Below are 19,439 nucleotides of genomic sequence, written 5' to 3'. Positions count from 1 at the left end.
CTTTGATCTGAAACCAGTGCTCACAACGTGGTCACGGAAGATGGTCACGGAATCCACATCCACTGAGATGGACGGAAACTATCCAGAGAGTTCTGACGGTGTCCCCGTCCAACAACTGTCACCTCCACACCTAAAACCCACCCCCCAGGGGATGGGGCCTCTCTGTGTGAACCCTCCTGGGAGTGCAGCAGGGGCGCACGTGACTGTGGGTGTGTGGCCCATGCATTCCTCGGGCCTCACGGCGTGGCCAGCGCCACAGTGCAGGGGCTTGAGAGGCAGCACAGGGACCGTCACATCTTCAGTTCCAGGGTCCGGCGATGTTCCTGGCTGAGTCCATTGGGGTGCTGGCTTCAGAACTGCCCGGGGTACATCTCTGAGCACTGCTTCTGGCCTGCCTCCCAGATGGGCTCCCTTGCTCCCCAGTCCCTCCCGAGGCTCACACAGCCAGACCAGGTCCTTTGAAAATACACAGCATCTTGGGTTTATTTGGGGTTGGGCACCTCAGGTTCAGGCACAGTTTGTTCCTGGGTAGAGTCACAACTGCTCCTCTCAGCTCTCTTGGCACTTCAGGGGGCTGCCCCTGCAGGTCCCCTCCCCACGTCCCCGTTTCCTGCACACACGTCTCTTCCCCCCTCCCTGCTCCCCGAGTCTCTCATTCTTTCACCAGCCTGTAGATATGGTGCTGAGCCCCGTGCTCACTGGCTGACACCTCAAAGACATAGGCAATGCACAGCAAGGTCTCCTGTGTGTCTCTGTTGGTGACCACCTGTGAGAGAGAAAAAGACAAGGGTTAATAAGGCCCCAGATGAGGGCACGCCATCGCTGCTACCCACGCACAGACTCCAGACACACCCGCAGCACCCGCCGCACACCTGCAGGATGGTGAAGTTCTCCAGTACGCTGTTCATCATGTACTTCTCGGGGAGGTGCTTGAGCTTGTGGATGAAGTTGATCATGTACTCACAGAGCGGGGACCGGTGGATGCGGTAAGAGTAGTGTCCATTCTCATAGCGAGCATACTCTGTCTGCAGGACCCGGGCACAGCAGGGGCTTAGAATCCCATTCTGACCACCTCCAGCCCAGACCCAACTCCATGGGAAGCCCCAGGACCAAGACCCAACTCCACGGGAAGGAAAGGCAGGAGTCCTAGGGGCCCTTAAGAAAAGAGTCACCCCCAGCTAGGGGCAGTGGCTCACGCCTGTAATCCCAACACTTTGGGAGGCCAAGGCAGGTGGATCACCTGAGGTCAGGAGTTCAAGACCAGCCTGGCCAACATGGTGAAACCTTGCTACTATTAAAATACAAAAATTAGCCGGGCATGGTGGCGCGTGCCTGTAATCCCAGCTACTCTGGAGGCTGAGGCAGGAGAATCGCTTGAACCCAGGAGGCGGAGGTTGCAGTGAGCCGAGATCGTACCACTGCATTCCAGCCTGGGCGACAGAGTGAGACTGTCTCACAAAAAGAAAAAAAGAAAGTCACCCTCTTAGATTGGTGGACATTAAACAAGACCTCCTTTCTCCATGGGTGAGCAGCAGGAACCGGGGATGGCAGGAGGGGAGCTTAAGGAGACACAGGAGCAGCGGTAGGAGCCTCTCAAGCCTGGCTGTACATGAGGACACCATGAGGGGTACACAGGGACCCCTGGGAGTCTGGTGGTGGTCATGCAAATTTCCTTATCTACACACACGCATGCACGCGCACATAGGAGTGCCTATAAAACTGGTGAAATCTGAACCAGCTTGGTGGACTGCATCAACGTCAATTTCCTGGTTGTCCACTTTATACTCTAGTTATGCAAGATATGGCCAGGGCAAGAGCTGGGTAAAGGGCACACAGGATTATGAGCCCAAGTGGATCCACCATTATCTCAAAAGTTTTACAAGTTTAATTAGAAATAAATAATTTGAGGAACTTTTTAAAAACCACTAAAGCCTGGACTCTACCCTAGAGATTGAGGGGTGATGAATGGGTTTCGGGCACTGGTGTGTTTCCAAAGCTCCTAGGAGACTGTAAGGTGTGGCCAGGCGGAGAAGCACCGGGTGGAGGAATGTCTCTTCCCTGGTGCTGGCCGGGCATCTGGCTGCATTTGGCATGAGGAAGGTTATCAATAACTGGCAGACTGTGAGAGTAGGACTTCATTAATTCAGACCAATCTGGGGACAGGGTGAGGAGAGGGACGAAGACTGGCCTGCATGATGGGAGGTTTAACAAGTGTGTGGGTGGCACAGCGTCCCGGACTCTCAGAGTCCACAGGTGCTTTGGGTTGGAGGCCTTCAGTCCCAGCTCCTTGTCACTGCCACTATGAGCGGGCCCAGAACACAGGGTGCTGCAGGAGACTGTGTCACGGACAGTGAAGATAACTTGGCCCTTGTTCAGGGCCAAAATACAGAGGATTTTATCATAACCCCCCAAACGCGCACCGGAAAGCAGGGTGGCTGGGTGGGGATTCACCTGAGTTTATGCTCCTCACCACTGCCCTGTACTGCCCTTGGCCGGGGGTTTAGCACAGTGGGAGAAACCATAAAAGGCAGGCCTGAATTTTCTGTAACTTCCATTAGAGCAGGGTCTCCAGGGTACCCATCAGTAGAAAATCATGGAAGGAACAGTTTTAGGCATTCATGGAGTTCCAAGTGAGCAGGGGACAGAGATCTTAGCCCTGTTTCTGCACTAGCGAGCTGTGTGACCACGTGCGGGCGATTGGTGGGGAGGCCTCCGCTCTCTCTGGGCCTCCATCGTGAAGCCAGAGGGCTGGACTAGGTAGATGCCCCAGGGCCCTGCCTGTGCTGCGGCTCTGCTCTTGGAGAGGACCGGGGGTGCCTGTAAGGATGTGCTTGGAAGATCCTGAAAGGGCAGCAATGGCTCTGTGAGCTGGGCAGGACACTGGTGCCAAGGGGAGTGTGGGAGGCACGCAGCACTGACAGCAGAGAGGGAAGGCAACAAGGGATTGTCCTGGCTCCCTAACTGAGGGCACTCTTCCTGAAAGCAAATGGAAGCCACGCCCAGCAAACACAGACCACCGCCACTGCCCCTCACCCGCCAGGGTGGCCTCCTACCTCAACCTTCTCCACCACCTGCTTGCCGAAAGAGCAGACCTTGGTGGAGCAGGTGATAATCATGTTCTCGGGGCTCTCGTACTGGCTGGAGACCCCATAGAAGGAGCTGCCTTCATCCTCGATGTTGGTGTTGAGGTCTGCCTGGAGGGAGACAGGGGGAAGGCGAGGGAGTGTCAGCAGGTGCCATGTCAGACGGGAGCATCAAGGAGACCTCAGGGTCCTGGTCCCGGCTCTAGGGCTGGGAAGAAATCAGACTAAGGGTAGACAGTAGGACTCTGGAAAGCTTCCACATTCCTCTACATCTCTGCCTGGTACAAAATCAGGTCATGTTGCCTAAATCATGGGAAAAGAGGACACTGGGACCCACATAGTTTCAGGCCACTGCTGCCTGCCCAGATATTAACACACCCAGCAGGTGGGAGCCCCAGATTCCATCTTTAAGACTTCAAGTTTCATAGTCTAAGACTTTGTTCTTGTTAAACTGCAAAGGTTTGAATCTCTATCTGTCAGCTCTATTTTAGTTTGAATGCATCTATCAGAATCACTCCAGAGTCAATTTTGATAGTGCAGGAAGCATGAGAACAGAAAACCAGGGCAAGAGAACGGCGGGGGGGAGGGTGGAAGGGGTGAAGGGTGCTCCTGTCTCATCCTCTTGTCTCGCCAGAGACCTGATCGATGCTCCCTCAGAAACGGCTCTGGGGCTGGCCTCTTCCCCCTCTAGGCATTGCTGGGTCCCATCACCTTGGATCTTTTGACATCTCTGCTTCAGCCTGCAGAGCAATCTCCCCAGCACCAGATGTCCCTCCCTTTGGCTCATTCTCTTAACTGCCCTGGGAGTCTCTTCAGAAGACAAGTCACTGCACCGTCTCATTGAGCCATTTAGCCACAAGGGACAGGAGTCTTGGTCCCCGGCCTGGCTCACAAGGCCCTTCACAGGCCCAGCCACTGGTCCTCTAGGTCAGCTTCTCTCCTTGCCTCAGACAGGCTGCTCTTCCTTCCCCTGATGAAAACAGAGCCCAGGGAGCCTCCTGCTGGATGTCGGGCTGATCTGAAACTTCCCTTCTAGAAAAGGCAGAGTAAGACCCTGTGCCGATCTCACACCCAAAACCACAGCCTCGGTTTTATCCATGAGGGGTCCTGACTGTTAGCCTTGCCTAACACCATCCAGCTGGTAAGTGAAAGACCCCAGGTCTTCAGGCTCCAACCCCAATACTTGTCCCAAACCAGCAGAGTGCCACAGCGAAGAAAGGCACCAGATGAGACAATTTGGTGCTTCGGGGACTCTGAGGCAGGAATTGTATTCCTGAAGCCCTACACCTTAGGGGTCCCCATGCCCAGAACTTCAGCCCCACATCAAATCACCCCATCTGAGCCAGGGGTGCTAAGAGAACAAGTCAAGACTCAGAAACAACGCACGGCACATTACAAAGGCTTATTCTCAGGGGAGGCCGTCCCCCCACCCACACCCCGGTTTGAAATCACTGCAAGCTGTGCCCAGAGCGCAGCCCTACGAATGCAGTGAAGCGTCAGGCCTTGGTCAAGGTTCTGACACCAAGGACTCTTCTGTGCAAAGATAAGGGGATCCCTAGAACCCCCAGAAGATTTTGGCCAGATTCAACGCCAGGCACCAAGCAATTCTACTACTGGCCATGAGGGGACACTCAATCGTTACTTTTCTCTCCTTTGGAGAAAAGTTTTTCCAGAGCAGGACCTTTCTCTAGACTGGCGGTGGGTGTTGATTGTCTATAGCACAATAGAAACATTATGTAGCCACAAAAAACGCTGAGAAGGACCTGCATTTATTATCATGGATGACTACAAACACACTGAGTGGGAAAGCAGGCTTCGGAGAAGAAGGAGGGTGGATTACATTTATGATGAGGAAAAAAAGGCTGTTTTCATGCTGAAACAGAATGGCATATGGTTCAGTGCACCTGCCTCGGCTTTGATGAGGCCATTAGGGAAAAAGAGCATTTGTGTCAATGCTCAGCCTCTGAAACAGACAGCAGCATTTATCCTAAACACCCTCCATGACCACCCCTGAGCTGGCCTCAGTCTCCCCACTCTGTCTCCATCTGTGATGCTGGGAGGGAGGGGATGACACATTGTAGGCAGGGTGCCCAGGGGGGCATGGGCAGAGGTGGCTGAGGCCTCTGCCGGACTAGATTTAACTGTGGCTGTGACTGGCTCAAGGTCTTACAGGCAAATATAAGGTGAATGGGACCAGAACCCAGGCTTTTGGGCTCCTATTTTCTTCTTACTTTTTTTGTTAAAGACAGGATCTTGCTCCGTCACTCAGGCTGGAGTACAGTGGTATGATCACGGCTCACTGCAGCCTCGAACTCCTGGATTCAAGCAGTCTTCCTACCTCAGCCTCCTGAGTAGCTAGGACTATAGGCATGTGCCACCACACCTGGCTAATTTTTAAAATTTTTTATAGAGGCAGGGTCTCGCTGTTGCCTAGGCTGGTCTCAAACTCTTGACCTCAAGTGATCCTCTCACCTTGGCCTCCCAAAGTGTTGGGATTACAGGTGTAAGCCACTGCGCCTGGCCTGTCTCCTATTTTCTCGAAGTCACCTGCTCCTCCTAGGAGACTGACTTTGTCAGACTGTTCCTAAAAAGGGGCTGGGGGACAGTTTGTGTGCTCAGGACATACGCTATAGCTGGAAGCACAGGGCAGAAATGTGAGCAATGCCTGAAATGCCGCGGGCAGGAAGCCCAGCTGCCTGGGAAGGACGCACTGGACACGGTGGGGAACACCAAGAGGTGAAGCCAGGCATCAGTGGTGGTGACCCTCTGACTTTAGCCGCGCATGGCCCCTCTGATCAATGCTACGTTCATGTGCCATCTACGACACATCCTGATTCTTTTAAATCAACTCACTTTTATTCCTTAATTCCATTCTAAGCAATAAATCCATGAAATCAAGGATTCTATTCTTTCTAATATATATGAAAATAACTATATAACTTTTTTTTATTTTTATTTTTTGAGACAGAATCTCGCTCTGTCGCCTGGGCTGGAGTGTGGTGGCGCAATCTCAGCTCACTGCAACCTTCGCCTCCCGGGTTCAGGTGATTCTTCTGCCTCAGCCTCCTGAGTAGCTGAGATTACAGGTGCCCACCACCACGCTCGGCTAGTTTTTGTATTTTTTTTTTTAATAGAGATGGGGTTTCACCATGTCAGCCAGGCTGGTCACGAACTCCTGGCCTCAAGTGATCCACCTGCCTCGGCCTCCCAAAGTGCTGGGATTATAGGCGTGAGCCACTGCATCTGGCCTATAACTATTTTTCATATTTTCAAATAAAGTTATTTTAAAACATAGGGCTAGGGCTTCGCCATGTTGCCCAGGCTAGTCTCGAACTCCTGGGCTCAAGTGATCCTCCTGCCTCAGCTTCCCAAAGTGGGAGGATTACAAGAACGAGCCACTGAGCCTGGGCAACTACATAACTATTAAAAAAAAAAAATGCTTATTCATGTGCTACCTTAGAAGAATCCCGTGTGCCAAGCTGGGAAGGACTGGCATCCACACCTCCCAGCTCTTCCAGACACACAGAGGCAGCAGCTGCCCCCAGCCCCCAGGAGCAACTGGCAGATCCCCCTCCATTACCCTGCCTGTCATAATCTGTCCAGACGTCCTCGCCCCCTTCTAGATACGATGCTCCCTGGAGGCAAGAACTAAGCTCTCCCAGGGCCTTAGTAGGCCTTCAATCAAGGTTGCAGGTGGCTGTTCACCCTCTCACCTCCGGGTGGCACCAGTGAGAAGAGCAAGGTCCCTCAGTCGCAAGCAGGAACCCACCCTGTCCTGCTCACCCTGAGAGTTCTGTGCCCCAGCTCCAGTCCCATCTCAAACACACTCTTCTGTCATCAGCTGCCACTCCCTGGCTCTTCCCATCGCTCAGGTGCCCATTTATCCAGCCCAGGCCAGCTAGAGGCAGGGGGGCCCAGAGAGGTTGAGACGTTGTTTCTGCTCTCAGGGAATTTATAATTGGGAGAACAAATAGAATACAAGTGCTGGGGTTGAGCAGGGGGTCGGGGGAGAAAGAGAGATCCCACAAGCAGCCCCAGAACTCATGGTCACACTGCGTAGACCCGGAACACACCAGCAGGACGCGGACGACCCGCCCCAGAGCACCTCGACTCGTCCTCAGTGCCTGGATCCTTCTAATTACAGCCTCACCCCTTCTCCTGCAGATATACTCCTGAGATTTCCTGTCCACCCTCATATCCCCCCACATGGAGCACCTACCCAAAACAAGCTATGCTTCTTGGCCTAAGAAAAAATGAGAGCTGCCCCCGTCCCCTGCCCTGTGAGTGCCCCCTTGCAACCCTCCCTCCGCCCTATTCATAGCTGTGCGTGCGGGTGGGCAGCTCACAGGCTGTGCCTGCAACAGGTGTCGGGGATCGGGTGACTGACAGTTGAGGAGAGACAGCCGTAGCCCGGGTGTGGGGGCCTGGAGGGGCTCAGATTCATTGTCATGTGCTGGCATGTGCCTGGGAGAAATGTCAGGGCCTGAAAGGGAACAGCAGGCTGAGATGGGAGGAAGGCCTGGGGTACTCTGCTGCCTCCACGGTGCAGCCCGGCTCTGCCTGGCATTTCCAATGTGCAGAGCGGCGTTAATGGCCACCAGTGACCAAAGGCCCCCTCTCTCCGGCCCCAGAAACAGGTGGCCTCTGCTGGACTTGCAGGGTTCCGGGGGAGGAAGGGGGCTTCATCGCATCAGTCCCTCGCTCCAGGCCCCGTGGAGCTCATCAGATAGGGCTGAGGGTGTGCACAGCCCCAGCAGCCTCAGCCCTTCAGGCTGGCAGATGCCATTTCTAGCTGGAAATGTGTCCCAGCAGTCCGAGAGTCTATGAATGACCACCACAGCACCCTCAGTAAGAGCAGTAACTCAGGGGGCAGGCAGGGAGGCTGGACTGGGGACGGACAAGTCCTCCTCCTACTCCAAGGGGGTTCTGATTGCCTCTCCAGCACGCACATTCAGGGCCTGGGAGCCAGGACTGAGAAAACAGCCAGGCAGGAAAAGAAAGGCTCCGGGAGAGGCGACACCGTTTCCTTGCCTGAGCACTTTTCCTTCCTAATTGTGCGTGGCCAAGTTCATACCAGCTGATGGCGGGGGAAGGCGGGACCAGGCCAGGGAGCAGAAGACAGGAGCTTCCTGATGCTGGGGGAGCCGGAGCAGCCTGTGAGGACCCACGATTGACGCAAAGTCTCATTGTCAGCAAACACGAATATTTACCTTTCCCTGTCACATATGTGTCTTCCTCTGGTGCCTCTGCCTGCCCCACACATGCGGAGGAGGGAGCAGATGACCGCCAAGGTGCCCTGGCCTCCGGCGCTCCCTCGTCTCTGATTTCACCCATCCTCACCCTGTCCAGGCCGCTGGCACTCAGAGGGCTCAGTGGGGCAAGGGCAGGCCACAGCCCCCCACTCAGTACTAGCCAGCCACACACACGGGGTCTTCAGCGACATAGCCCCTGGCAGGTCCCCAGGATCAAACTGCTGACTATTCACACAAAGAAGCAGAGGCACAGAGAAGCCAATATTTGCCCAGGACACAGTTCTCAAATGGTAGAACTGAGACTCTGCCCCAGCTGGGGCCAACTGCTGCCCACCGTGCCCTGCCATGACACACCAGAAGGGCCTTGCTGGTGGGCACACCACACTCCCCTGTCCAGTGGCTCCTGCCCCAGGACCCTGAGACTCGTGCTGGATCCTCCCATCCAGAGTGCGAGCTCCTGGAAGCCGAGGGCCGTGCTGGGTCCGCACAGCACACGGCCGGAGCACACAGTCCACAAGGGAACCTGCTGAATCCCATGTCCTTGGCACCAGCCGTCCCAACCCTCTCTTCTCCCATCAACGCCCACCTTCAAACTCCCCTAAGAGTCAGAAGGAAAGAGAGGACACAGGCCACCACCAAGTTTGGAAAAGTACCTTCTAGGTCCTCCTTCCTCCCTGGCAACCTTAGTCTCCATGCAGGGCCACTGCCCTATTTTCTGGAAGGGATATCTGAAGTCGAGAAGACGCAAGAAGCCCAAGGGCCTGGCTCTACGCTGACTGCACAGAGCTAAGTCTGCTCTCCTCATGCTACCACTGCCTGCTGTTCCTCAGGGGGCTGGGGATCTGTTTTAGACAATTCAGAGCCTTCTCCAGCGGGAGCAGGAGAAGCTCCAGGACCCTGCATGGAGGGCAGCCAGGGACTTTGCAAGGAGGATTGTTTAGTATGGTAGCTCCAGGCACACACCCTGGGATCAGGCTGCTCAGGTATGGATCCGTGGTCTGGTATGGGTCTGGTACTACGAATTGGGCAACCTTTGGCAGGTGATTTTACCTGTCTGTACCTCAGTTTCCCCTCTGCGGACGAGGTCATCAACAGTCTTGGCTGTGGTGAGGACCAGACGTGTGACTGTATGTAACGTGGTGAGAAGAGTGCAGCTGTCATCTCTCTCAGTCTGTCTGGGCCCATCTATCTCACAGCATGTATCCAACAGGAGGGCCCACAGGACAGAGGTCACCCTGGCTGGGGGACTCAGGGCCAGGCCCTGCTTACCCCATGCCTCAGTTTCCCCTACTTGTGAAACAAGAGACCTAGGATGGTCCTCATCTGGAGGGTGGCTAGAAGAACACAGAATATCACCAATAGCTAAAGGCAGGAGCTAGTGCAAGAGGGTCCCGGACATGCCACCTCCTGCTCCAGACTCACAGCAGGGCTGGGAAGCACCACTTCCAGCTGTACAGGTTCCAATTCCCACAACCAGGGCTGGAAGGGAGACTGGGAGATGATTTAAGCCCCTCCTGAGAAAAGTGGACAGCATCCTGCCTCCCACGCCACACCCTGAAGCCAGCCTCTCGGCCGAGGTCCTTAGGAGGCGCGTGCCTCTTGCCTGGTCTCCACTGCAGGAGTCTCACACCTGCTTCCAGTCTGGGTGCCGGAGTTATCCAACTAAGCACAACTCTGGCCACGTCCTGCCCTGTTCGAAAACCTTAAATGACTCCTCATCGCTTAAGAAGAAGGGCCGACAAATATTTCCCTGGCTATGCACGTGGCCGTGACCGTCCACCCAGCACTCCTCCCTGCCAGAGCCTTCTCAGCCCAGCACTCCAAACAGCGACTGCCGACCCCTTCAAAGTGGCACACAGGTCACACCCATCATCCTGGACACCTGGCTAAAGGTGGGAGACTGACTACCCAAATTTACTTTTTCCCCTTCCAGAGACCCAGCTAGAAGGATAACAGCAAGAAACTTTAAACAATGTGCAGCACCACAAAGATAAAGAAAACAAAGAGACCAGCTGACAAGAGAGCTGGGCAAGCTTTGGAGACTCAAAGCTGATTAGGACCAGACTGGATTCCACGGGGTAGAGAAAGCAAAAAGAGTCGCAACCTACCAATATCTTCAGGGGTGACAGATAAGAAGTTGAGCTGCGTGGCTCAGAGCTGGAGGGAACAGGATTTGACCCAAGGAACTGACAAAAAGTCTGTACACTCGATAGTCCGGCCCCCAGGCCCACCCCCCCCATTCATCGGCAGAAGATCAAAAGGTCAGCCGGATGTGGTGGCTCCCGCCCGTAATCCCATTACTTTGGGAGGATGAGGCAGGAGGATGGCTTAAGCCCAGGAGTTTAAAAGCAGTCTGGGCAACATAGCAAGACCCTGTCTCTACGAAATTAAAAATTAAAAAACAAACAAACAAACAAAACTTTTTTTAAAGAAGACCAAAGGGTGACCATCTTCAGAAATTAAACAGGAGGGCAACGGGTCTCAGGGACATGAGGCTTATTTAAAAGAGAGGGAAGAGGGGGAGTAAGAACAGGAGAGTTAAGTGAAAGCCAGCATCAGAAATGGTCAGGGCCCCTACCCCCAACCCTTTATCCCACTACCAGAACACTTGTGACCAAGTATGTCCCTTCCAGGGAAATTAAACGAATCATCTCTGGAGAAACTAAATCACCTCAGGTGAAAAAAAAATCCAGTGAACACGTATATTTATTGATTTCCCCAATAAAACAGCTAGCTCCCCAAGCCCAATCATCTTAAAGTGAAACCACCAGGTGACAAGTCCTACCGTGCACGAAGAGCTCCCAGTCACTACTAAATATAACCAGAACAAATAACAAAAGAAAAACTTGATAAGCTGGACATCATCAACATTAAAAACGTTTGTGCATCAAAGGACACTATTAGGAATGTGAAAAGGGGCCAGGCACAGTGGCTCACACCTGTAATCCCAGCACTTTGGAAGGCTGAGGCAGGAGGATCACTTGAGGCCAGGAGTTCAAGACCAGCCTGGGCAACATAGTGAGACCCTCTATAAAAAATTTAAATAAAAATAAAAAATTGGGCCGGGCCCGGTGGCTCACGCCTGTAATCCCAGCACTTTGGGAGGCTGAGGCGGGTGGATCACGAGGTCAGGAGATCGAGACCATCCTGGCTAACATGGTGAAACCCCGTCTCTACTAAAAACACAAAAAAATTAGCTGGGCGTGGTGGCGGGTGCCTGAAGTCCGAGCTACTTGGGAGGCTGAGGCAGGAGAATGGCGTGAACCCAGGAGATGGAGCTTGCAGTGAGCCGAGATCACGCCACTGCACTCCAGCCTAGGCAACAGAGAGAGACTCCAACTCAAAAAAAAAAAATTGGCCAGGCGTGGTAGTGCACACCTCTAGTCCCAGCTACTCAAGAAGTTGAGGCAGGAGGATCACTTGAGCCCGAGTTCGAGGTTGCAGTGAGCAATAATTATATGCCAGTGCACTCCAGCCTGGAAGACACAGCAAGACCCTGTCTCTGAAGAAAAAAAAAAAAAGAATGTGAAAAGACATTCAACAGAATGGGAAATAATAATTACAAATCATGTAACTGATAAGGAACTTTCATCCAGAACTAAGAACTCATAATTCAGTAATAAAAAATAAGCTGATTTATTAATAAAAATGGGCAATGGGGTTGAGGACAGCGGCTCACACGTGTAATTCCAGCACTTTGGGAGGTTGAGGCAGGCGAATCACTTGAGCTCAGGAGTTCAAGACCAGCCTGGACAACATGGTGAAACCCCGCCTCTACCAAAAATACAAAAATGAGCTGGGCATGGTGGTGCGTGCCTGTAATTCCAGCTACTCGAGAGGCTGAGGTACGAGAATCAGTTGAACCTGGGAGGCAGAGGTTGCAGTGAGCCAAAATTATGCCACTGTACTCCAGCCTAGGTGACAGAGAAAGACTCTGTCTCAAAAAAAAAAGGGCAATGGATCTGAATTTCTGAATTGGCATTTCTACAAAGAAAATGTACAAATGACCAGTAAGCACATGAAAAGATGCTTACCATCATCAGTCATCAGGGAAATGCAGATAAAAACCACAATGAGATACCACTTCACATTCCCTAGGATGGCTATAATCAGAGAATATCAAGTGTTGGTGAGGATGTGGAGAAAATAGGATCCTCAGCCAGGCGCGGTGGCTCACGCCTGTAATCCCAGCACTTTGGGAGGCCGAGGCGGGCGGATGACGAGGTCAGGAGATCGAGACCATCCTGGCTAACATGGTGAAACCCCGTCTCTACTAAAAATACAAGAAATTAGCTGGGCATAGTGGCGGGTGCCTGTAGTCCCAGCTACTTGGGAGGCTGAGGCAGGAGAATGGCGTGAACCCGGGAGGCGGACCTTGCAGTGAGCCGAGATCGCGCCACTGCACTCCAGCCTGGGCGACAGAGCGAGACTCTGTCTCAAAAAAAAAAAAAAGAAAATAGGATCCTCATACCCTGCAGGTGGGAACAGAAAACGGTGCAGCCACTTCAGAAGACTCTTGGGAGTGCCGCAGAAAGTGAAAGAGAGTTGCCATATGACCCAGTAATTCCACACGTAAGCATATGGAAATGAAAATGAATGTCCACACAAACACTGGTACGTAATGTTCGCAGCAGCACTACTCCTAACAGCCAAGAGGAGGAGACAACCCAAATGCCCATGAACTGATGAATGGATAAACAATGTGGGCTCTCCGTATAAGGAAGTATTTGGCCATAAAAAGGAACGTGCATGCTAAAACATGGTTGAACCTTGAGAACATTATGCCAAGTTCAAGAAGCCAGTCACAAAAGACCACATCCTCTATAAACCCATTTCTACAAAATGTCCAGAATAGGCAAAGCTTCAAAGACAGAAAGTAGATTATTGCACAGGGCTGGGGGGTGGGAGTGGGGAGTGACAGATAAAGAGAACAGGGCTTATTTTCGGGATGATGAAAATGTTCTCAAATTGATTGTGGTGATGGTTGCACAACTTTGTGAATATACTTGAAAACTCTGAATTGTATACTTTATTTTTTGAAACGGGATCTTGCTGTGTCGCCCAGGCTGCAGTGCAGTGGCATGATCTCAGCTTACTGCAACCTCCGCCTCCCAGGCTCAAGCGATCTTCCCATCTCAGCCTCCTGAGTAGCCTGGATTACAGGCACGCACCACCATGCCCGGCTAATTTTGGTATTTTTAGGAGAGATGGGGTTTTGCCATGTTGGCCAAGCTGGTCCCCAACTCATGGACTCAAGCAATCCACCCGCCTCGTCCTCCCAAAGTGTAGGGGTTACTGGCACATGCCATCACGCCTGACTAATTTTTGTATTATTTTTGTGGAGACAGGTTTTTGTCATGTGCCCAGGCTGGTCTCAAACTCCTGAGCTCAAGCAATCTGTCTGCTTCGGCCTCCCAAACTGCTGGGATTAAGGAGTGAGCCACTGTGCCTGGCCTGTATGTTTTAAGTAGGTGAACTGTAAGGTAAGTTAATTACATTGCAAGAAAGCTGTTAAAAAAATACAAACAGGCAGCTAAGAACTAAAGATACCAAAGAAAACCCTCCAGCTGGAAAAACAAGGACCAAAACAGACAGAAAAACGGAATTAAAAAGAAACAAAGACAAAGAAAGGAGCAGGAGGCTGGGTGTGGTGGCTCACGCTTATAAATCGATCACTTGAGGTCAGGAGTTCGAGACCAGCCTGGCCAACATAGCGAAACCCCTCTCTCTACTAAAAATACAAAAATTAGCCAAGCGTGGTGGCGGGCACCTGTAACCCCAGCTACTTGGGAGGCTGAGGCAGGAGAATTGCTTGAACAGGGAGGCGGAGGTCACAGTGAGCCGAGATCACACCACCGCACTCCAACCTGGGCAACACAGCAAGACTTAGTCTGGGCGTGGGTTGGGGGAGGGTTAGGAGCAGGAGAAAACTTAAGAAATAACGCTCACTTCCTACCTTTACGAAAAAGAAGAGAAAAACTACATCCATCAAACATCTTGATGCAATCACAGAACAAGAAGGAGCTCTAGAAAATTAAAATGTCAGAGCCAAAATTAAATATTCAACAGGTGTGGCAGAGATGCTGCTGTATTCCATTAATCTAATTCACCCTTAACTGTAGGATGCACACTTTATAAACTACCCAGAAAAAACAAAATGTCATCAACTGAACTAAGATACATCCATAAAAGGATGTATGCAGCTTCTTCTACAGTATTAGAGCTCTGATTTTATTCAGAACAGCAACTTACCCAACTAAAAAAGTACCTTTCCCTGGTTCCTTATGGCAAGATGCAGCCACACAATTAATTATGTGTTGTGTGGGGCTTCCCGGCAGGCCCCTTACAGGGAGCTAAACTGGCTTCTTTTGATGCTTGGAAGATGGGCTACAGTGGCTGGAACTCCAGCAGTCATGACCCTGAGTACAGAAGTCATACACTGAGGACAGCAGATAGAGAGAAGCCAGGTCCCTCATGATGTCAGGAGCACTGGGCCAGCCCTGGACAGTCTTTACCTCCAGACTTTCTTGATGTGAAAGAAAATCTATTTATGCCACTGTTTCTTTGGGGTTTGTGTGATATGCACTTGGACACAACCTTAACTAATTCAGAAAAGAGTTAGAAGACAAAATTAAGGAAATCTCTAAGAAAACAGACCAATATTGAAAATAAATGGTAAAAATCGTAGATGATAACTCCAGGAAAATAAAGAAATGGTAAACACCATAGAGGGTTCCAACATCATAACAGATTCCCGGAAAAGAACACAGAAAACAGAGGGAAAGAAATTATCAAAGAAATAATACGAGTAAATTTCCTAAAACTGAAAGACTATCTCACAGTTAAAAGAGCCCACCAAGTACCTGGCTCAACACGGGGAAGTAAAACAACACATATCCCAAAGCTCAGCAATGTGAAACTGGCCATTAGGGAGAAAGAAGAAATATTACAACTTCCAGAGTGGGGGAAAAAAAAAAAAAAAGTTACATAATAAAGGATAGGGAATTAGAATGCTATCAGACTATTTATGTCAGAAGATAATGACAAATGCATTAAAAAATGATCCTTGAAAATCATTTCTAGGCCAGGCACGATAGCTCATACCTGTAAGCCCAGCACTTTGGAAGGCCGAGGCGGGAGGATCACTTGAGACCAGGAGTTCAAGACCAGCCTGGCCAACACTGAAAAATCCCATCTCTCTTAAAAATACAAAAATTAGCCAGGCCTGGTGGCATACGCCCGTAATCCAAGCTACTTGCAAGGGTGAGGCATGAGAATTGCTTGAACCCGCGAGGTGCCAAGATTGCACCACTGCACTCCAGCCTAGGCAACAGAGCGAGACTCCATCTCAAAACAAAGACCATGTCTCAAATAAAAAAGTCATCATTTTCTAGGGAAAATGATGTATGATCTAGATTCTTTACCCAGACTACCAATACCAATCAGTCAAGTATAAGGATATAATAAAAATAATGACATTTCAAAGAAGCAAGGTCATTTATGTACCATGCATCTTTTCTTAGAAGGTACTAGAGGATGTGTTCCTGCAAAATGAAGGGGTTGTACCAATAAAGAGAGAAATGCAAGAGCTAGGAAATTGTGTCAATATAGGGGAGGCTCAGGATGACAACTGCAGGGCAAGCCTAGAGAATAACACGTTCAGGCCGGGCGCAGTAGCTCACACCTGTAATCCCAGCACTGGGAGGCTGAGGCAGGAGAATTGCTTGAACTCGGGAGGTAGGGGTTGTAGTGAGCCGAGATCACACCACTACACTCTAGCCTGGGCGACAGAACAAGACTGTCTCAAAAAAAAAAAAAAAAAGAATAACACGTTCAAACTGGAGCAGAACAGAGACAGCCAGGAGGAAGATCTCCAGGTGAAAGGAGAAATGGATAAATTATCTAATAGTTTTGACTATTTGGGGAAAATTTTTTTAAATTCTATATGGTGGTTCTGATGGAGCAATTTGTAAAATTTTAAGAATAGGCTTATTAAAAAATATTCAAGTGCAAGAGCCATTTATTTGCAGGAAAAAAAGTTGTACAAGAGGTAAAAATGTAATCATAATACCCTTCTTGACTCTTTGTACTTTTGTTTTGTTTTTTGTTTTTTTGTTTTGAGGCAGGGTCTTGCTCTGTCACCCAGATAGAATGCAATGGTGCAATTTTGGCTCACTGCAACCTCTGCCTCCCAGGCTCAAGCAATCCTCCTACCTCAGCCTCCCGAGTAGCTGAGACCACAGGCGCACGCCACCACGTCCAGCTACTTTTTGTATAGATGGGGTGTCATCATGTTGCCCAGGCTGGTCCTGAACTCAAGTAATCTGCCCACGCTGGGCTCCCAAAGTGCTGGGATCACAGGGATGAACCACCACACCCAGCCCGTTCTTGGCTCTTTGGTGCTCAATCTACATTGTCAAAAAATGTGAATATTACTTTGGGAGGCCGAGGCGGGTGGATCATGAAGTCAGGAGATCGAGACCATCCTGGCTAACACGGTGAAACCCCGTCTCTACTAAAAAAATACAAAAAATTAGCTGGGTGTGGTGGCGGGCACCTGTAGTCCCAGGTACTCGGGAGGCTGAGGCAGAAGAATGGCGTGAACCCAGGAGGTAGAGCTTGCAGTGAGCCAAGATCGCGCCACTGCACCTCCAGCCTGGGAGGCAGAGCGAGACCCCATCTCAAAAAAAAAAGCAAACATTTTATGACTTTTACTAAATTAAATAACTTATTGGATATTATTACATTGGGATGATGAGGGGGAAAAGTAACACAGCTAATTTTTTCTACCATAATGGAAAGAAAATATAATGTCTTAATCCTGACATTGAGATATAGCAATATAAGCATATTACTTAGAACTAAAGAGATAAAGCCCAAAATAAACAGCTGAAATTTGCAGTGACACCTTTGGGGATTGGGATTTGGGTGTGGGAAGGAGTAGGACAGAACATGATGCTTTTCATTCTTTTCTTTTTTTTTTTTTTTTGAGACAGAGTCTCGCTCTGTTGCCCAGGCTGGAGTGCAGTGGTGTGATCTCCGTTCACTGCAACCTCTGCCTCCCATGTTCAAGCAATTCTCCTGCCTCAGCCTCCTGAGTAGCTGGGATTACAGGTGTGCACCACCACACCCGGCTAATTATTATTATTTTTTTTAAGTAGAGATACGGTTTCACCATGTTGGTCAAGCTGTTCTTGAACTCCTAGCCTCGTGATCTGCCCGCCTCAGCCTCCCAAAGTGCTGGGATTACAGGCATGAGCCACCGCACCTGGCCCTTCATTCTCTTTCGTTAAATAAGCCTCCTGGTATTAATTAACATTTTAACCATGAACATGCATTGATTTAAAAAGAAGACCAAGTAAAATAAAATATTACTTATTTTTCATTCCAGAACAGGTTAAAACTCAAACTTTAGTGTGATCAAGACCTTCCAGAATCTAACTCACTTTCCTAGTTGTCTCCTCTTATTCCCTCTTTCACGCCTTTACCTACGGCTTCAACTTCACTCCAAAGCCCACTTCCTTCTGCCTTTACTACTCAAGCACTCCCAGGCTGCAACAGCCTTTCCCATCTCTGCCAATAGATGTGCCCATCCCTCAGGCTGGGGTCCAACTTCCATTCTGCTAGCAGAGCGCAAACGCTAAGTGTCTTAAAGGTCAGGGGCTCTAGGTCTCAGTTTCAACACTTGCCCCTTCTGGAGACAGCCTGCCCCCAAGTTCAGCTGTGGATGAGAGCCAGGCTGGGGGCTGCTCACCAGGAGCTGGGAAGCCATCTGAACGTCTATATAAACTTTGGTGTGAATATGCCTCTTTCTAGGAAAGGTAAAGCTTTCAGATTATGAAAGTGGTCTGGGAGCAAATAAGCAGTAAGAAGCTCTGCACAAGAGGCATTGAAAAGAGCGTGAAGATTGCTGAAGGGGAGTGGGGAAGAGGAATGCGGGCAGAGCCGCCCAAGCCTCAGTCCCTGTCCTGAGAATATTCGAAACCTCAGTCACGGAGCCTGACTTCCTGCCCTTCCTCACCACTGGCTTCATTAGCACTTATTTGTCTGACTCTCTCCTCGCACCCCTTTTCTGCACACACTGGGCCCCCAGGAAGCTAAGCTCCCAGAGCAGCTACTGTACCTCCTGGCCTCAGACAAGACGTTTTAATGGAGGAGGTTCTACCCACAAAATGCCTGCACAGGGGTGAGGTGGGAGGGCAGCAGAGGCCAAGTCTATGGGCTGAGCTATCTGAGAAGCTGGGTGGGTGTTTCTTGTGGGGTGGCCTCACCCTGGAGCAGAGTCGGCTGGGTGACCCACCCAACACTTCCCTCCCCTTCTCCAAGCTCTGTTCAGCCCAACATGCCTTGGACACGAGCACTGAAGGACCAGCTCCAGGCCCGGAAACCCATGCAGGACTTGTCATTCAAAGACCTGGGTGACAAGGGTGCTCCTCGTCATGTCTTCACTCATCCCCGTAGGGTCCCCTTTGTCTTTTTCTGGAACTACATCTCCTCACCTCCTGAGGGCTCCACTGCTAGCCGGGCTTAGCTGCCATCACCACCCATGAGACAAGGCCTCATTTGACTAGGCCAGCTCTCTGGGATCACTGCCCCGTTCTTCAGCTCAGCCCCAACCACCCCATAGCCATGCTGGGCTTACTCTCCCCTTCTCACTGGTGCCATCTCCCCAAGTTTCTACCGTGGCAAGGCCACACTCTGGGCACTCTCGCCCCGTTCTCACTACGACGGACGTGCTGGTGGCAGGAAGGAAGAGTTTATCACAGGCTTACCCAGAACTTCACAAGAAAAAAGGCATTGGAAGGTCCCCGTTCGAAGAGATCCTTGAGTCCACCCTTTTTCTCTGGGAATTTGTCATAGATTTGGCGGATGTCCACGGCTTCGAGGTAGGGGTCGCTGTAGCTTGGGCTGGACTGGCCAATGTGCACGAACAGGTGCTTGTTGTACTGTGGAGAGAGTGGGTCTGAGGGAGATGGAGCACAGGCCAGACGGTCAGACAGACAACCCCGGCTCTGTGCGCCCACCACGTGACCTGGCGCAAGCCGCTTGGCCTTTCTGGGCCATAGTTTACCCACCAGTAAAATGGAGATGGTAAAAGTCTACT

General features: G+C 50.9%; 1 protein-coding gene across 3 annotated transcripts in view; it reads right to left on the bottom strand.

Annotated features, from left to right (window-relative positions):
- Positions 1–457: 457 nt before the first annotated feature.
- TEAD4 (TEA domain transcription factor 4) overlaps positions 458–19,439 on the bottom strand; it is an 83,059-nt gene continuing 64,077 nt past the window's right edge. For all 3 annotated transcript variants that reach the window (XM_063672330.1, XM_054443626.2, XM_054443628.2), the window contains 4 exons: positions 19,108–19,281; positions 3,054–3,194; positions 873–1,025; positions 458–766 (listed from right to left, as the gene is read on the bottom strand). In XM_063672330.1, the coding sequence (XP_063528400.1) occupies positions 653–766; positions 873–1,025; positions 3,054–3,194; positions 19,108–19,281 (582 nt within the window). In that variant the 3' untranslated portion in view covers positions 458–652. The remainder of the gene's footprint in view (positions 767–872; positions 1,026–3,053; positions 3,195–19,107; positions 19,282–19,439) is intronic.

Source organism: Pongo pygmaeus, chromosome 10 (genome assembly GCF_028885625.2).
Source record: "Pongo pygmaeus isolate AG05252 chromosome 10, NHGRI_mPonPyg2-v2.0_pri, whole genome shotgun sequence".
In the NCBI taxonomy this organism is placed as follows: domain Eukaryota; kingdom Metazoa; phylum Chordata; class Mammalia; order Primates; family Hominidae; genus Pongo; species Pongo pygmaeus.
Note: the sequence above shows the minus strand (reverse complement) of the source record. Positions and strands in the feature narration are given on the sequence as shown.